Genomic DNA, 18,021 nt, shown 5'->3' with positions numbered 1-18,021 from the left:
GCCTTCAAATCTGAGGCCTGGGGTTGTCCTGTTCTGTTTGCAGTATTAGCAACTGTGAAGAATGGTTTGTGTTTACTGAAACTGCTCAGCTGATTTAAATACAGTAAAAGCTTTATTATCCAGCAAGGTGAGGGACAGGAAGGCTGGTTAGTCAAATATTCAAGTTAACTAAGAGTTTGGACTGTGAGAGGAAGTCCAGGTAAGGCAGAGGGTGTGAAGTGGTACAGGGTTTGGGCTGGGGTGCGCAGAAAGGAGTTCCAGGCTGGGGCAGGAGGGTTTGAAGTGTAGGAGAGGGTGTAAGTTCAGGTTTGAGGAGGGAGTTTGGGTGTTGGGTGGGTGGTCAGGGCAGCAGGATGCTACAAGGTTTGAGACACAGGATCTGGGAGCTGGCTGTGGGAAGGGGACAGCATGCTGGGGCAAGGGAAAGTTCCAGTGTGCCAAATCTGGAAGGCACTCAATTCAGGCAGCTCCCAACAAACAGCAACACGTCCCTGCTCCGTGCAGAAAGAGGCATGGCTCGGCGCCTGTGTACACTGCCTCCACCCATAAGTGGTTCTTGGACAATGGCAGCAGTGGAGCCAGTACCTGGGACAGGATGAGGCGGGGGCAGCACATGACACCCGATTCCTCTCACACCCATTCCTCTCTGCCTTGGACTAACAGAGACATGTCACAACTTCCAGGAAGCAGCGTGGAGATAGGCCTCACACCAACTGGACTATAAACAGGACTTTCAAGAAAATCACAAATAGCAGTATATAGAGCTTTCCAGTTGGTACCGAGCCAGATAACACAGCTTTTAAGTAAGATTTCATAAATTAATTTCAAATGAGACCACTGATTCTACAATCAAAACAAAATGTATTAAATATCAAAATATTTCCCCTACTATGTACAACAAATTGTTTACAACCATGTACACTATATTTAATTAAGGTGAACTGATTATAAATTAAAATATATTTATTTGTACTTTTGTCAGGTCTTTGCCAAGTATGTGTCAACATGTAACTTGACGTAGCATTTAGAAGATAAATTATACAAAGCTCACAACTGTTCACCATAATACAGGTTGAACCTCTCTAGTCTGGCATCCTCAGTACCTGCCTGGTATGGAACCAAAGAATTTGCCAAACCACAGAAAGTCAATATTGTCTAGCAGCACTACCAACACTTCCCCACTGCTTACTTGGCTCTTAGAAGACATTTAGGGGTATACTGCAGCTACATAAAAGCACAGAACACTGAGAACCAGGACTGGTGGCTGTAAACAAACTTTATGGGACTACACTAAACTTGGCCTCATTCATGATAAATGGACATCCAGCTAACTAAAACCATCCCAGACCATGGATGGTGCCGAAACAGAGAGAGACAGATTAGAGAGGTTCAACCTGTATTTGAAACACTGAACTTGACACACTATCAGATGCCGTGGCATGTCTACAATAGTTCATAACATAGTTAACTAAATGAGGTAAGACTATGTTACCTATGTTCTGGTGGGCATTTCCAGTGCAGAAATCCTTTGTGAGCATACCTCATTCTACCTACTGCACTGGCCATGTGCCTCCACTGGTATATGGCCTAATCCTGCTTTTAGTAGTGTAGTGACTCCTGCTTATTCAAGAAAGAAGCTAGAGACACAAAATGCAGTTTAGAAATACAAATTGGAATCTGAAAAATTTCTCTACTAGCAACTATAAAGAGCAAACTTCTACTATTGGTGAACTATTATAGACCTGCAAAGGCATCCAATACTGTCTCAAATTCTGCTGAAGCTGCTTTTTCCTGTAGCTAAGAATATGATAACGCTTCAGTTGTGAGCATGCTCAATAAACAGGGATGAGGCCATGTTTGACAGAGAACATGCTCCAAAGACATCTCACAATATATTAAAAAAGAAGACAATCAGAAGGCAAAGACTGGAAATCGGGAGGGGGCAAGAAGAGCTGCTGGAAAGAAACTAAAAGCTGAAATATTGAAGCAGCTCTGACTGACCAGTGTAATGCAGCAGCAACAGGAGACAATGCAGTGTACAATTTAAGAACTCCTGTCAGTAATCTGTAGCAGAGCAAGCCACTTACAATCACTCAAAATGTTAGTTATTGCAATTTGAGCTCCAACTTGCAATAAGGGATTTGTGCCTAAAATCATGCTTTTAGATTACATTATAGTAAGGATAATTAGTTACATTAAATAAAAAGATATTCTCTTTTGAAAGAATATTGTCTGTGTCAGTCACTTTATTGGACAGTTATATCCATGTCTTCCAAGTGTTTTCTTAACTGCCCTAGAGTCTCAAACCTCAGGAAGGACTGATTATGGGGATGACTGACAGGTTGTTCCAGCAGCAAACCAAAGCTTATTTTTCAGGGTAACATGATGCTATGTGTTTTTACCTCTCACTGTTATCCTCTGCTTTCTGAAGTCCTGAGAATATATGCAAGTATGTTTGGTTATTCTCGGGTGATTGACTATTACATCTTTCTACTTAATCCTTTCTAAAACTCACTACAATCATATCACCTACATGACTTATTAAAAGAAAACAAATTAAGATGTGCACCAGGCTAAACAGAATAGCACAAGATAACACCATAAGCTTTTCATGTTTCCTCTCCTACTCCTTTTGCTATAATCCTCAATTGAAGGTCATGTCAAAAAAACAAATTTAAGACTTACGTGGCAGGATCATGTTTCTCTTATTCTGTTACATGCCTAGCATGCTTCTGAACATGGGGGAACGATTTAGATAACCCAGAATCCCAAATGTCATCTGCTAGTCTAGCTTGCACGTTATTTCAAATTCTTCTAATCTTGATGTTCATGGATCAAGCTGGTTCTCTGTATTTTTTCATTTGTGTAAATGTTGCCCACTATGAATTTTATTCTCAAGAGCTGTGTCTACACGTGCACGCTACTTCGAAGTAGTGGCACTAACTTCGAAATAGCGCCCGTTGCAGCTACACGCGTCGGGCGCTATTTCGAAGTTAACATCGACGTTAGGCAGCAAGACGTCGAAGTCGCTAACCTCATGAGGGGATCGGAATAGCGCCCTACTTCGACGTTGAACGTCGAAGTAGGGACCGTGTAGACGATCTGCATCCCGCAACATCGAAATTGCTGGGTCCTCCATGGCGGCCATCAGCTGGGGGGTTGAGAGATGCTCTCTCTCCAGCCCCTGCGGGGCTCTATGGTCACCGTGGGCAGCAGCCCTTAGCCCAGGGCTTCTGGCTGCTGCTGCGGCAGCTGGGGATCCATGCTGCAGGCACAGGGTCTGCAACCAGTTGTCAGCTCTGTGTATCTTGTGTTGTTTAGTGCAACTGTGTCTGGGAGGGGCCCTTTAAGGGAGCGGCTTGCTGTTGAGTCCGCCCTGTGACCCTGTCTGCAGCTGTGCCTGGCACCCTTATTTCGATTTGTGCTACTTTGGTGTGTAGACGTACCCTCACAGCGCCTATTTTGATGTGGTGCCGCGCAACATCGAAGTTGAACGTCGACGTTGCCAGCCCTGGAGGACGTGTAGACGTTATTCATCGAAATAGCCTATTTCGCTGTTGCTACATCGAAATAAGCTATTTCGATGTTGGCTTCACGTGTAGACGTAGCCAAGATCAGCAACTCTTGTTCTTCAGGGAATCAATAAGTCATTAGACACACATAAAATTCACCTGACTATATTCTCCCAGTGAGCATTGCATCTTAAACTAATTGCAAATTACATGACTTCTCCAGGTTTTATCTCCCTAATTACTCAGTTTAAAATTAAAGAAAAAATAATGTTAAACATTGATCCATTTTTCCATACATAATCATACCTACCAATAGATTTACTAAATTCCCAGAGAGGAGGAAACCACACAAGAGCTTTGACCCTACTGGTTGTGAAACATAGTAAGTATTCTAATACATTTAGAAAATTATAATGCACACAAAATATGCAGAGAAAGGAAAAAAACAGACAACGTACAATCTGAGAAACACCTATCCTTCCTTTCCCTACTGTGCTGCATTTTAAAACAATCTGCCAATATAAAAATTGGCAAACAAAAATTATATTTAGTTACAACTAAGGATGTAACAAAACCCAGTCCGACCAACCAAACCATGAAAACTACGGAAAGAAAAAGTTAAGAGTAGTCCTTTTCACCTTCATATTGCCTCCAGTGCTACTGATAATGCACTCCAGTGTTCCATTTTCAACAGATACCCAAAAGCAAGGTGAAAATCTCTTCTGACATACAACTTTAACAGTGACACCCTGTGTTTTCACATAAACAGATCAGCATACATGGGCAGCTATAAGAGACGGGAAGGCAATGCCTTCCCAAACTACCAGCCAGGCCCCACCTACGCTCTGCCCCCAGTGCCCAACCCTCTTAAGCCGTGTCTACACGTGCACGCTACTTCGAAGTAGCGGCACTAACTTCGAAATAGCGCCCGTCATGGCTACACGCGTCGGGCGCTATTTCGAAGTTAACATCGACGTTAGGCGGCGAGACGTCGAAGCCGCTAACCCCATGAGGGGATAGGAATAGCGCCCTACTTCGACATTCAACGTCGAAGTAGGGACCATGTAGTCGTTGCGCATCCCGCAACATCGAAATAGTGGGGTCCGCCATGGCGGCCATCAGCTGAGGGGTTGAGAGATGCTCTCTCTCCAGCCCCTGCGGGGCTCTATGGTCATCGTGTGCAGCAGCCCTTAGCCCAGGGCTTCTGGCTGCTGCTGCTGCAGCTGGGGATCCATGCTGCAGGCACAGGGTCTGCAACCAGTTGTCGGCTCTGTGGATCTTGTGTTGTTTAGTGCAACTGTGTCTGGGAGGGGCCCTTTAAGGGAGTGGCTGGCTGTTGAGTCCACCCTGTGACCGTCTGCAGCTGTGCCTGGAACCCTTATTTCGATGTGTGCTACTTTGGCATGTAGACGTTCCCTCGCAGCGCCTATTTCGATGTGGTGCTGCGCAACGTGGATGTTGAACGTCGACGTTGCCAGCCCTGGAGGACGTGTAGACGTTATTCATCGAAATAGCCTATTTCGATGTCTCTACATTGAAACAAGCTACTTCGATGTAGCGTGCACGTGTAGACGTAGCCCTAGTGTGTGTGTCCCAGGACTCAGCCCTGCTGGGGCTGGAGCCGCACTCCCAGTTTTCTGGGGCTGGGGAGACTGGAGCTGGGCACTCTCCACCCTCCCTCTCCCCAGTGCTCCAGTCTGCGCTAAAAAAGGCTGGGGCCTGTGCTCGGCCCACTCCTCCCAGTGGTCCAGCTGGGGCTGTGTGCTGCCTGCTCCTCCTTCCTCTCCCCCGTGCTCCGGCTGGGGCTGGAGAAGGCTGAGGCCCTGTGCTGCTTGCTCCACCCCAAGTGCTTTCACATTGTGAGGGAGGGAAGCTGGGGCTGCACACTGCCTGGTCTGGGTGGGGTGCTCTGTCCTCACCATGGGGAAGCACTTGGCTACCATGCGGCCCTGAGTGGAAAGGGCAGAGTTCTTGCATTCTCCTGTCCTAAATTCACCTGCTGCCCATGTCACCATATCTGACAGTTACATATTCCACACATTTATCAAAGTATTCTACTCTAACACTGCTGGGTTCACTGCCAAGGTTTTGTACTAGACTGCAAGACTAATGAAGCTGGGTTATGCATTATTTCAGGTATCTGTGGGAGATGAAAGAAAAAAAATCTTATGGCGTGGTAAGGTGCATTGTCAACAGTGTGCGTGTGTCTCTCTCAAACACAGCCTATATATTTTGTTCACATTCTGGTGTCAGCAACAATGTAGCAAAAGGGCAATGCCCAGAGTATTTTAGCTTCCTTGCATTTTTTTTTAAGACAATCCATCAGGGAGCAAAAAAATCATGAAGAGGTACTATTTTTAAACTCTTAAGTCTTTCTGTATCAATTAATTCCATCAAACCACCATGAAAAAAAAAAAGACCACAAAAAGTTTAGGTTATATCTTCTGATTTTTGCAATTTCAATAAGATATTTACAAAGTAAAAGTTTCATATAAAACTGTTTAACAAAACAACCTGAGGCCACATCTACACAAGCAAGTACATTCGAAATTAACTTAGAAAGGAGGACCTCTTTCGAAATTCCTCGTGGAGCATCTACATACAAACCGCGGCCTTTCAAAATTGACTTCGGAAGAACAGGGCCGTTCCGTCGAGATTGGTCCTCCGTTCCTGTGTTGAGAAAAGCGCCCCCTCCCCAGAACACCTTCCCTTTGCTCTCTGCAGGTGCCCCATCCCGGTCCCTTCCCCTGTTCTTGCCTGGGGCTGCACCCACAGTCCCTGATGGTGCCCCTTGTTGGGGGTCCTCTCCCCCATGCCCCCAGCCTGTGAATGTTATTAAAGATATCCTGACCACTTCAAAAGCTTTAATTTTCAAATTTATACTCTGATCTTAAACAGTTGTATTCTAGGATGAAATTTACCAAAAATTTCACAGCAAAAATAATTGTTTTGCTAAAGTCACTGTTCTGCCAGTAGACTATTTAAGAAAAAAGTTAACTAGCATGATATGTTTTCTTGGGCTCTTAACTTATAAGCAAAACAGAAAAAAATTAGCTGTAATACAGGTAATTAAACCTTGCAAAAGCTTGACATTATAGATTCAATAATGGCCAAATTCAGTTTTGGCACAAATAGGAAAAAATTTACTGACTTCAGAGCTGCACTAGGTTATTCCAGCAGTAAATTTAAGCTGTAAATTATAAGTGTTATGGCAAATAATTATGCTCCACATAAGCTCTCTTTATAAATTAGGTATGTATCACACAATAAAATGTGTCTGAAAAGTGGCCTTTAGCTGGCTACATTGCCTACTACTGAAAAATAATAAGGAAAAATGGGACCTCAATGCCCACTTTGCAACAACAGAAAAAATTTGAAGGATCTTAGTGCTCTCTAGGTTTGTAGCTCCTTTTCTCTATGAATGCATGAGTGGAGACACTCTAGATTAGACGAAACATAACAGCCAATGTGTCCTAGTGGTTTACCAACAGCATGCCAGTCCTCTGAGGAGAAGAAAGCAACAGATTTGTGCTGCCAAGCTCTTGTCTTATCATAAAAACTCATGATTGCACTTTTGCTAGTTTGTTCCAAATGTCATTTTGTGTAGCTAGCAGGTTTAACAAACATTCTTCTGCCTCATGGAGGAGGCTGTCAGTCTAACTAGAACCCTGAAAATGGTTTGTACTTTAATATGTTAAAAATAGTTTGGTAAAACTATCTGGGAAAATACTGCATCTAAACTGTAAGTGATCTGTTCAGAATACAGAGTCAGAACATCTGATGCTATTATTAAAGATCTAAATTGAGGAAGATTTGCATATATCACCTGAGTTTAGAAGACTGATGAACAGGAAGCATGATGTTTCAAAATTATGGCTTAGTAGCCTTGCAACGGTTTCTAAAGTGGAGAGGCAATTAACATTCTCAATGACTTCTCTTTGTTAATAGCTTACTGACTGTAATTACCTGGGTGGTAAAGATGAAAATGTTTAGTAGGATGTTGTTTTGACTACAAAAAATAACCTCAAAATCCTTTAGAAAGTTTGCCATATCCAGCACGTGTTTGTACCATTTGGAAGCATTTATAAAACAACATCACATTGTTTAGCTGTTGACTAATAATAAAGCTACATTATATAGCTTGTAGAAAATGACAAGAGACATCTCTGTATTGCCTACTTTCTTTATAAGACAGGAAATACCTTGAATGTACACTCACCCCTCATTATACGAGCACAATTGGTTCCCAACTTTCTGCTCATAGGCAGAAACTCGTAAGAGGGACACTAAATCCTATTAAATTACATGTAAAAGTCTCTGATTGGTTCCTAGGGCTCCTAACTCGAGGAAGGAGTGGCAGCACGTGGTGCTGCTTTTGAAAGGTGAGTGAACCCTGGGTTGGGGAGAGTTAAAGGCTGGTGGTAGTTTGGGGCTGCTGTGAGCAGGAGGGAGGGTTAATATCTGGTGGTGGGTTGGCAGGGGGTCCAGGCTGCCGTGGTTTGGGGCTGCGGGGGCTACAGGTGGGGAGGGGGTCTGGCTGCGGGGCTGAGGTTGTTACAGGTGGCAGGGGTATCAAGGCTGAAAGACAGCAGGGGGGTCAGGCTGTGGGGGTTACAGGTGGCAATGGGGTATGGCTGCAGAGCCGGCAGGGGTGTTGGGCTGTGGGGTGGACAGGTGGCTGTGGGGTCAGGCTGCAGGGCCCGCAGGGGGGTCAGGCTGTAGGGCCGGTAAGGGGGTCTGGCTGCCATAGTTTGGGGCTGCAAGGCCATGAGGAGTACAGGCTGCAGAGGGGTGTCAGGCTGCAGGGCTGGCAGGGGACCGGGCTGCAGGGGGTTGGAGCTGCAGGGAGTGGGGTAAGACTTGTATTAGTCAGGGGAGTTCACTTGTAGAGTGACCTAAGGTAGGTTTATGTGTCCCTCGTTTAAGCGAGTACTTGTAAGTGAAGTACTTGTTTAAGGAGGGATGAGCGTACACACACCCATTTTCCCTTTAGGTGGACTGCCGCCTAGTTCATTTGTGCCACCATATAGCCCACTGCAGAGATTTCTGTCCCCCAGGACAGAATGAAATCCTGTGGGAGGTAATCTGTATTTTAAAAATAAGTAAATAATTGTCTATAGCAGAGAACAATGAACTGTTTTCACTTTTTGAAGAGTAACCATTAACAAGGTGTTACCCTGACTTTGCTGACCGTATAAAACAGCTGTGAGAGGTTGCAAGTGACCCTCAGTCATCTCAATGTGGTGTTGATTCTTAAACCTAATGGTGACAATACATTTCAGATTTTCAGATAATTTAGGTACATAGTCACATGTGTAATATAACCATTATCACAACTGTGAGCAGAATAGGTAATGGTGAACAAAACCAAAGAGCAGAAATAGCAATGATCCTGGAAGAAGTGCATGAATTGAGATGTGCTAAACGAAACAGAAATTTTAAAATATATGGCCAATTTCTATTCTCATATTTTCTGGAATAAATTTAGATATAATGTCAGTTAGTGAAGTTACTGTGCATATACCTGAGTGTATCTGGGAACGGAATTTTGCCTTTAAAATCATAGCTAGTACAAAAGGTTAACACCTCAGCATCAACCGTTGCACATCAATGGGAGCTCTACAGTGGCATTAATTTATGGGCTAGGCCCCTGGATCATAAAAAATATACTTTATCCCTCTCCATACAGTAGACTTGACACCACTGATTCAATAAGGACAAAGTTTACTTTGCTTAATTACAGTCAAAAGAACTCTGAATGATCCTTTTCTAGGGCTAGCCTTATTAGTTCTTTAAACTTAAAATGAAAAAAAGCATGAAATATTTGTGCTGTTGCAGTGTGGATTATTTTAAATAACCCAAAAAATCATTGATTGAAATCAACTTACCAAAAAAGCTGAGACTGACTGGCTACAGTTACACTAGCACATTCTGTTGACAAAATTTTTTTTTTTTTTTTGGTCACAAGAAAGGCCATGAACTTGCACACAAAGTGCCTTTTGTCGATAGCATATTAACAACACTCAGCACTTTCCCTGAGAGCATTCTTACTCTCCGCTATGAGACACAATGCCTTCATCAACAGACTTCTGTCAATATGTATATGCCCCCCAGGGGACTTCTTTCAACAGAGTGGTCCTCCATGTCCTCGGCCAGCTGGAGCCGGGAGGCACCTTGTCCACAGCAAGTAAAGCTTTATGATTAGTACCTCCAGAAGCCCTTAAAGCTGCAGGGAGGCTGGGAAGCCATATGACAGGAGACAGGTCGTGCCAGCAACAGCGTGCTGACTGTTCCCACAGCATGCTTCACAGCCGCCAATGGGAAACCACGTCAGATGCACAGGCACCCCATGACCACCCCCCAGGACCTTTGTGGGGGGCAGTCAGATGTTCCCAGGATCCAGTCAGGGGCAGCAAATGCCAGGTGCCCGCCTGCACTAAGCCAAAGCTGGAGCAGGCATGGATTGGATACATGGACCGTAATGGATAGAAAGATGGCTAGGTGGTCAGGCCCAATGGGTAGTGATCAATGGCTCAATGTCTGGTTTGCAATTAGTTTCAAGTGGAGTGCCCCAAGGATCAGTTCTAGGGCCAGTACCATTCAACATCTTCATTAATGACCTGGATGAAGGGATGGATTGCACCTACAGCAAATTTTCAGGTGACACTAAGCTATGGGGAGAAGTAAATAGGTTGGAGGGTAGGGACAGGGTCCAGAGTGACCTAGAGAAATTGCTTTTGGCCCAATCCTCCAATCTTGACCAGGTTCAACAAGGACAAATGCAGAGAGCTGAACTTGGTATGAAAGAACCCCAAGCATTGTTACAGGCTGGGTGCTGACCGGCTAAGTAGCAGTGCAGCAGAAAAGCACGTGGGGAATGATTTGATAACAGCCTTCAACTTCCTGAAGGGGGGCTCTTAAGAGGATGGAGAGAGGCTTTTCTCAGTAGTGACAGATGGCCGAACAAGGAGCAATGGTCTGAAGTTACAGGGGGACAGGTGTAGGTTGGATATAAGGAAAAACTGTTTCACTAAGAGGGTGTTGAAGCACTGGAATGCTTTGCCTAAAGAGGTTGTGGAATGTCCATCCCTGAAGGTTTTTAAGTCTCAGCTTGACAAAGTCTTGGTTGGGATGATTTAGTTAGGGTTGATCCTGCTTTAAGCAAGGGACTGGACTAGATGACCTCCTAAGGTCCTTTCCAGCCCTAGAATACTATGACCTGCTGAGCTTGTGGGTGGAGGACAAGGTCCTCCCGGACCCCTCAGCAAAGAGCTGTAATGGCACCAGGTATGCCCGCCTTGCTGCAGCTCTAGTGAACCAAAGCCACCCCTCCCGCACCCTGGAGTGGGTGCAGGCAAAGGTCAAGGAGCTGCAGCAGGGGTACATGTGCCACCTGCCCCAACTCTACCAGCTCCTGGGGAAGTGACAATGGTACAGAGTGCCCCCACCCCCTCCATCGACAGCATGGAGAAAGCCATCCAACCACAAAAGCCAGAACAGCAAAGGTTGGGGACAAAGGCACAGTCAGACCTAGGCCCAGATGACTCCAGCCAGGGTACCCCAGATGTCTGGTGAGTACCTCATGGGTCACGCAGCCCAGGGTGTAGGGGGCAGGTGCACATGGGGTGTGTCACATGTTCACCAGTATGGCCCAGGCAGGGCCCCAAGATGTGGGCCAGCACATGCAATTCTGCGCCTGACAATGTGTCCCATTGAACCCCAATGGGCAGTCCCCGGTACAGGCGGCAAGGGGCCAATGCTCGCTGTTGGTGGTGGGCAGGATCTTAGGAGCTGTGCAGAGGGGATGACTTACCATCTCTTCTTCCAAACAGCTGAACCATCAGAGTGCCATGCCATTACTGCAACATCACCTGGGCCTGCCAGTCCCACCCGCCACCCAGAGCCTGGCTGTCCCGGAGTGGCACCTGCCGCAGCTGACACTGCACCACCATGGGGGCAGGCATGTGTGTGACAGGCATGCCATGCCATGGGGCAGGAGGCACTCCACCTCTACATCACTGCCCTGGCATGCCAAGACGAGCTCCATGAGTGGATGTTGAATTTGCGGAAGTGGTTGCTGCAGCAGCGTGAGCTGTCTCTGGAGAGGCACAAGCAGGTGGGAGACCAGCTCATGGTCAAGGCCTGCCACATTCGGCCCATGTGGGAGGCCACGCAGGGATACCTACATGCTGCCCGCACTGCCTTGGTCCCCCTCCTGTGTCCCTCCCTTGCTCCCCTGCCCCTGGCCAATGCCTTTTCCCATCCCACTCCCCCTGCTGCCCCTACCCTTCCTGCCACTCCCACCCCAGCTCCACAGGCATCATACACCCTGTGCTCCTGCCCCCAATACACCTGACAGGGAAACCGAATCTGTGGCAGGAGGGGATCCAGCAGCTGACGGCGCTCAGCGTCCAGCTCCTCCTTGGAGTTGTGACCCCACCCCCCACCCCCTCTGTCTAGTGAGGCCTACTGCCCAGTCATTATGGGTTGGGTTTTGTAAATAGTTTTTCATTTTTAATTTAATCATTCAGAGCACAGTTTTCTATTTTCAAAGTCAAGTGTTTTATTTTTTCCATCAACTCTGTCTGTTGGTCCTGCGGGGTGGTTGTGGAGGGATGAGTAGGTAAAGGGAGGAGTCATGCTGGGAACAGGGTGGGGCTAGGGCACTGAGGACACAGTAAGGATGTCCTGAGGTGGGTTAGTGGGGACTGCTGACAAAGCTCTCCCATAGGGCCTCCCTGATGCAGATGCCATCCACAGCCCCTAGTGAGCTGGGATCATGGCCTGTTGCTTGAAGCCATGTTCCACCTCCCCCTCCCACCCCTGGAGGAAGACCTCATCCTTTGCCTCCACAAGATTGCAGAGGGCACAGCATGCAGCCACCACCTCAGGGACGTGGGTCTCCACAATGTCTAGACATGTGAGGAGGCAGTGAAACCGCTTTAGATGCCCGAGGGTGCACTCCACTGGGAGGGGCACCCAGTTTAGGTGCCTGTTGAAGAGTTCCTTGCTCTGGTCCAGGTGGACAGTGTAGGGGCACATCAGCCATGGAAGGAGGGGGGCATGCCACATCCCCCACCATGTTGATGCCCCCTACAGCCATGTTGCGTTACAGAATGAACCTACAGCACAGACTGGAGTTGTTGAATAACCTGACATCTGGTGCCTGATTTGACCACCTGATGTAGACATTGGTGAATTGACCACAGTGGTCCACGAGGGCCTGCAGGACAACTGAGTGGTACCCCTTGAGGTTTATGTACTGTGATGCACTGTGCTCAGGGGTGCAGATTGGGATGTGGGTCCCATCAATCAAGCCAGAACAGTTCAGGCATCCCAGGGTGTTGAAACCAGACACCACTGTGTCCAGGTCTCTGAGTTGGATGAACCTCCTCAGCAGGATCCCATTGATAGCCCTCACAACTGGAAGGGTAGGGGGAAAGACCAAATGCACATGTGAGGGGCTGTGTGATGCAGCCTCTGGACCCCAGCAGGCTCCCCTATCCCTTCCCATTCCCTCACCCAGCCTCTCCCAAGGCCCCTCATCATGCATCTCCTCTCTGGCAGCAGGTCTTTGAGCGGCTGGGACGGCATAGCTCCCCGGAGATTGGGCTTCCCCAACCCCCACCCCAGCCCTCTGTCCCCACCTCTCAGGCCTCCCCTTGGCCTGGAACCCAGCCCAACAGTGGCTTACCTGCATCAGGACAACACCAATGGTGCACTTCCCCACCCCGAATTGGTTCCTGACAGAGTGGTAACTGTTCAGGGAGGCAAACTTCCACAATGTGATTGCCACTTGCTTCACAACAGGGACAGCCAGCCACATGCAGGTGTCCTGTCTCCACAGTGCAGGGGTGAACCAGGTGCAGACCTCCTAGAAAGTCTTCCTTTTCATCCAGAAGTTCTGGATCCATTGTTGATCATCCTGCTCCCCTAGTCCTGCATGACCCCACCAATTTGCACTGGTGTTGAATCACCAAACCCGCCTTGGCATCTGTAGGTAGAAGGGCAGATGGGACACTGGAGCCGTGTCTACACGTGCACGCTACTTCGAAGTAGCGGCACTAACTTCAAAATAGCGCCCGTCACGGCTACACGCGCCGGGCGCTATTTCGAAGTTAACTTCGACGTTAGGCAACGAGACGTCGAAGCAGCTAACCCCATGAGGGGATAGGAATAGCGCCCTACTTCGATGTTCAACGTCGAAGTAGGGACCGTGTAGTCGTTGCGTGTCCCGCAACTTCGAAATAGTGGGGTCCGCCATGGCGACCATCAGCTGAGGGGTTGAGAGACGCTCTCTCTCGAGCCCCTGCGGGGCTCTATGGTCACCGTGTGCAGCAGCCCTTAGCCCAGGGCTTTTGGCTGCTGCTGCGGCAGCTGGGGATCCATGCTGCAGGCACAGGGTCTGCAACCAGTTGTCAGCTCTGTGTATTTTGTGTTGTTTAGTGCAACTGTGTCTGGGAGGGGCCCTTTAAGGGAGCGGCTTGCTGTTGAGTCCGCCCTGTGACCCTGTCTGCAGCTGTGCCTGGCACCCTTATTTCGATGTGTGCTACTTTGGCATGTAGACGTTCCCTCGCAGCGCCTATTTCGATGTGGTGCCGCGCAACGTTGAAGTTGAACATCGACATTGCCAGCCCTGGAGGACGTGTAGACGTTATTCATCGAAATATTTCGATGTTGCTACATCGAAATAAGCTATTTCGATGTAGGCTTCACGTGTAGACGTAGCCTGGGGCAGCAAGGGCACCCCACCATTGTCAGTCTGGCAGGTCATACCACAGGTGGGAGAAGAGGGTCAGCAATAGGGTGGCAGAACCTTCAGCAGCAGCTGGGCAATGAGTGACCAGCCCGGGGGCTGCTTGCGATCCCTAGCTCCGCTGAGCTGGAGGCGTCTCTTAAGAGCAGGGTGGCTACCCTGTGCTAGGCTGCCTACGCCTCAAAGGAGTAAGCAGAGCTCAGCATGGCCAGGCACTGGCCATGGTCGGCAGGGGGCGAGGGCTTTGAGGACAGCCCTGGCTGGAGCCCCTGGAAGGGCTTGAAGGTTGCATGAGCCTGTTTGACTGGCATCTGAGGCCCCGTTCGGTCAAGAGCATCTGGGATGACTGGCCACTCTCTCTTGACAGAGCAGTCTGCTTTTGTGTGCTCCTGTGATCTGTCCACAGAGATTTTGCTGGAAGAGCCTCCAAGAGTGACTTGTGTCAGCAGAACATGCTAGTGCAACCAAGTCACTGTGTTTAGAGGGCACTTAGTTTTGGAGTAAGTCCCACTGAATTCACTGGCAATTCTGTTTTTGTAGAAAAAAAGTATAGAATTGAGTTCCCTTGGAAAAGCTGTTATGATGAAGTAAAATAGGGAACAGAATTATGGCATCACCATTATGGTCTGTGGCCATGATGTGGCAAAATAAGGCAAAATAATTATGTAATATAAAATAAGAAAATGACTCTCAGAAGCAATTTTAGATTTTTCTTACTGAAGCTTTTTGTACTGTATACTTGGGCGATAGATTCTCAGACTAGTTAACTTTCCTTTTTTTCTTTTTCTCTTGCAAAGTCCAACACAAGGAACAGCTTGGGAATTTACTTATCAAATCACACTTAGGCATAGAGAGAGTCTTGATGAATGAACTGCAAAGTGAATTATTCAAGTTATTAGCCGCCTGTTGATCCACTCAGCAATATTCACTTCTTCATCCACATATTTTCTCCTGCTAAGCAGCTTTCCCTATGGTGTCTCTTTCTTGGAAACAGGCCCAACATTATCATCTTGTACTGCTTACACCTGACAGTTTTTTTTTTCTTTTTTTAAACTAGAAAACACATATCTTCAAAGTATTCCCAGCTAGGGTCTCTCTCACACCCAGAAGCCTTGACAGCTTCTCTGGGAAAAAGTGTGGAGAAATATAGGAAGCTGTGTGTGCGCTGAATGTCTTCCCTTTGGCGTTCTATCCACTCTTCTGTTCCGGTCTATGCTGCCATTGTCCTTTTCTATAATTCAGCAGTTTCCAAACTTTCTGGTCATGGAACACGTGAACACCATGGTGCTCTCTGCTGAACATTTTATCTTTTTTACATCATCATACTAACTAACTATGAGGAACATTACTTCCCTGAGAATGGGGAAGAGGCTGCCATTACTCAATTTTAACGGCAAAACATTTTGACAGAGCTCGCGGAACACCAGTGTTCTGCCGGAACATGGTTTGGGAACCACTGCTACAGATTATTTCTCTGGCTTTAAGATAAGGTCTTAACTAATTCTTTGCCAGTCTTGGCCAAAGCCCACCATTACATAAGCACAGAACAAAAATAATCCTATCCAGTTTGTGTCTGTCTTTGCACATATTTTAATCTGGTGAAAAACAGAAACTGAAAGTCCAGAACTTTCAAGAAGCAAAAGCTAGTAGTTAGACTGGGCAGACTAGAGACATTACCATGTTTATGATGAGATTTAACTGTAACTGTTACTTTTAAATGAGAAATTTAGTATTTTATTGATTTTTTAAAAAAAAAATTTAAATAACTAAATCTGATTTTTTTGTATTTTTTTAAAATCACTGATTTTCATCGGTCATGGCTAATCAAAAGCCTAAGCTATCCTTGTGTTCTGCACAATTTTACATTGAAAGTCTTATCAAAAGCTTCAGGGTTTTCTTTTTTTTTTTTTCCTTCTTCTTCTTTATTTTAGCAGTTAAGTATTTCTGTCCTGCATGCTAAGCTTCAGAAATTGGAATTGCTTACCATTTTATAAATAATTTGGCTCTGAAGCTATGCTTGAATGATGGTTTAAAATACTTGCTACTTCTTCAACCTCCACTTTGCGTGGTAAAGTAGTTAACAGTTTCTTGACCACTTATTTTGGACCAGATTCTGACATCTTTACTCAGACTATCCACTGACTTCAATGGCACCATCTGTGAGGTAAGGTGCTATTCGTATAAGAAAACGCATTAGAGTTTGGCCCTGCAAGTCCTGAACATGTGTTTTCATGACTAGGGACCATATGCCCCCAAGTTTAACCTAGAAATTAAGTTTAAAAAAAAATCACATAATTTAAACTTTTAGGCTAGGTCTACACTGACCCATTCTCCTGGCAGCTTCATGCTAATAAGCAGTCTTGCAATTGCAAATTGCTGCTCATTCAGGCATAAGGAACTGGTGACAGAGGGGCTTTTAGCTGGCAGAGGCAGGTATACACAGCCTGTTTTATGCCGGCAGCAGCCTCTGACAGCAGGGAAAGCTCCCTGGGCATGCTAATTAACCCCTGGATTATGCTAATGAGCAGCCATTTGCAATTGGGAGACTGCTCATTAGCATGAAGCTGCCAGGAGAACAGGTCAGTGTAGCTTCAGCCTTAGTGAAATGTAACGGGAAAGATCAACTGAACTATTTAAAACATACATTCATTTGTTCCAACTGCGGAAGCTAAAAATCATCACCCAAAAAGAGAAAGGATACAGTAGTCAGTATCAATTCACTTTAAAGTCAGTTGTTGTGAAATATTGATGATTAGACATTGTCAGAACTTTGAAAATGAATTTTCCTCACAAAGGGAAATGGACATCTCAGTAGTTCCTTGAAGACATAACTTTGCCAGGTGGGCTCCATGGAGGCGGGGCTTCATCCTCAAGGATAACTTGGAGCTTCTTTTGTTTTTCCTCAACCTGGTCCCTCTTCTCTTTCTTTTCCTGAAAAACAGAGAGGTTGCATCAAAAGCACTTTTTCAAAGAAAAACTAAATCCCTATTTTACAAAAGCTATCAGTTGAAAGGCCATGTTGTTCATGGGTGCAGTACATAAAATGTAAAAAGACGAACCTGACTGACAACATTGGATTGTAAAAGTGACAACTGAACCTAGAGAGATTCTAAACAAGAAGTTCTCTCAGCCATACTTATAGCTACATCCATCACATCACCAGATTCAGATCTCCTACATTTCATAGTGACACAAAGAATGAGTGTCAATCCTGGAATCTTATTAACAGAAGATATATAGGTAATGTTCGTGTGCACTGGTGAAGTGTGCTTGGAAGCTCATCCCATCATCACTAATATAAATATAATTGCACATTATGAGCAGTGCAACCTGCTTGATACAGATTTACTCTTCTCCAAGGTTTAGGTGGAGGCTTGTAGCTAAGCTATGATATGCATTATCTGAACATGGAGCATGACATACAAGGCATAGCTATCTAATTTCTGTTCTTATCTACAAATGACTATTCAAATCTTAATACCTCATATTTAGGATTTGAATTCTAATATTGAATGCAGTTTTGAAGAGAAAGGGATGAATTTGATGTCTATACCTTTCAGTGCATTCTAAATGAAACTGCATTACACTGTAGTAAAACAGGTTCTTAACAGCTTAGCTACAACAAATTTGTTATTTTAATTTCATGTTACCACATCCTAAGGTTCTAATGAATGTTTTAATAGTTTCAAACATAGCAATGGGAAAGCAGAACAATGATGTTCTCATGAGTGTGAAATTATTTTAGTTTGTTCC

At 45.9% G+C, this 18,021-nt stretch overlaps 1 protein-coding gene across 8 annotated transcripts in view; it reads right to left on the bottom strand.

Moving 5' to 3' along the window:
• Window positions 1-14,083: 14,083 nt before the first annotated feature.
• Window positions 14,084-18,021, bottom strand: part of MAP9 (microtubule associated protein 9) — a 35,584-nt gene continuing 31,646 nt past the window's right edge. For 5 of the 8 annotated variants that reach the window (XM_074993138.1, XM_074993140.1, XM_074993139.1 and 2 more), the window contains one exon: window positions 14,085-17,199. In XM_074993138.1, the coding sequence (XP_074849239.1) occupies window positions 17,031-17,199 (169 nt within the window). In that variant the 3' untranslated portion in view covers window positions 14,085-17,030. Of the gene's footprint in view, window positions 17,200-18,021 lie in introns of all 8 variants that reach the window. The other 3 variants (XM_074993141.1, XM_074993142.1, XM_074993143.1) reach the window with 2 other exon arrangements.

This window comes from Carettochelys insculpta, chromosome 4 (genome assembly GCF_033958435.1).
Source record: "Carettochelys insculpta isolate YL-2023 chromosome 4, ASM3395843v1, whole genome shotgun sequence".
NCBI lineage: Eukaryota > Metazoa > Chordata > Testudines > Carettochelyidae > Carettochelys > Carettochelys insculpta.
The sequence above is the reverse complement of the archived record's forward strand: the minus strand, read 5'-3'. Positions and strand labels throughout refer to the sequence as shown.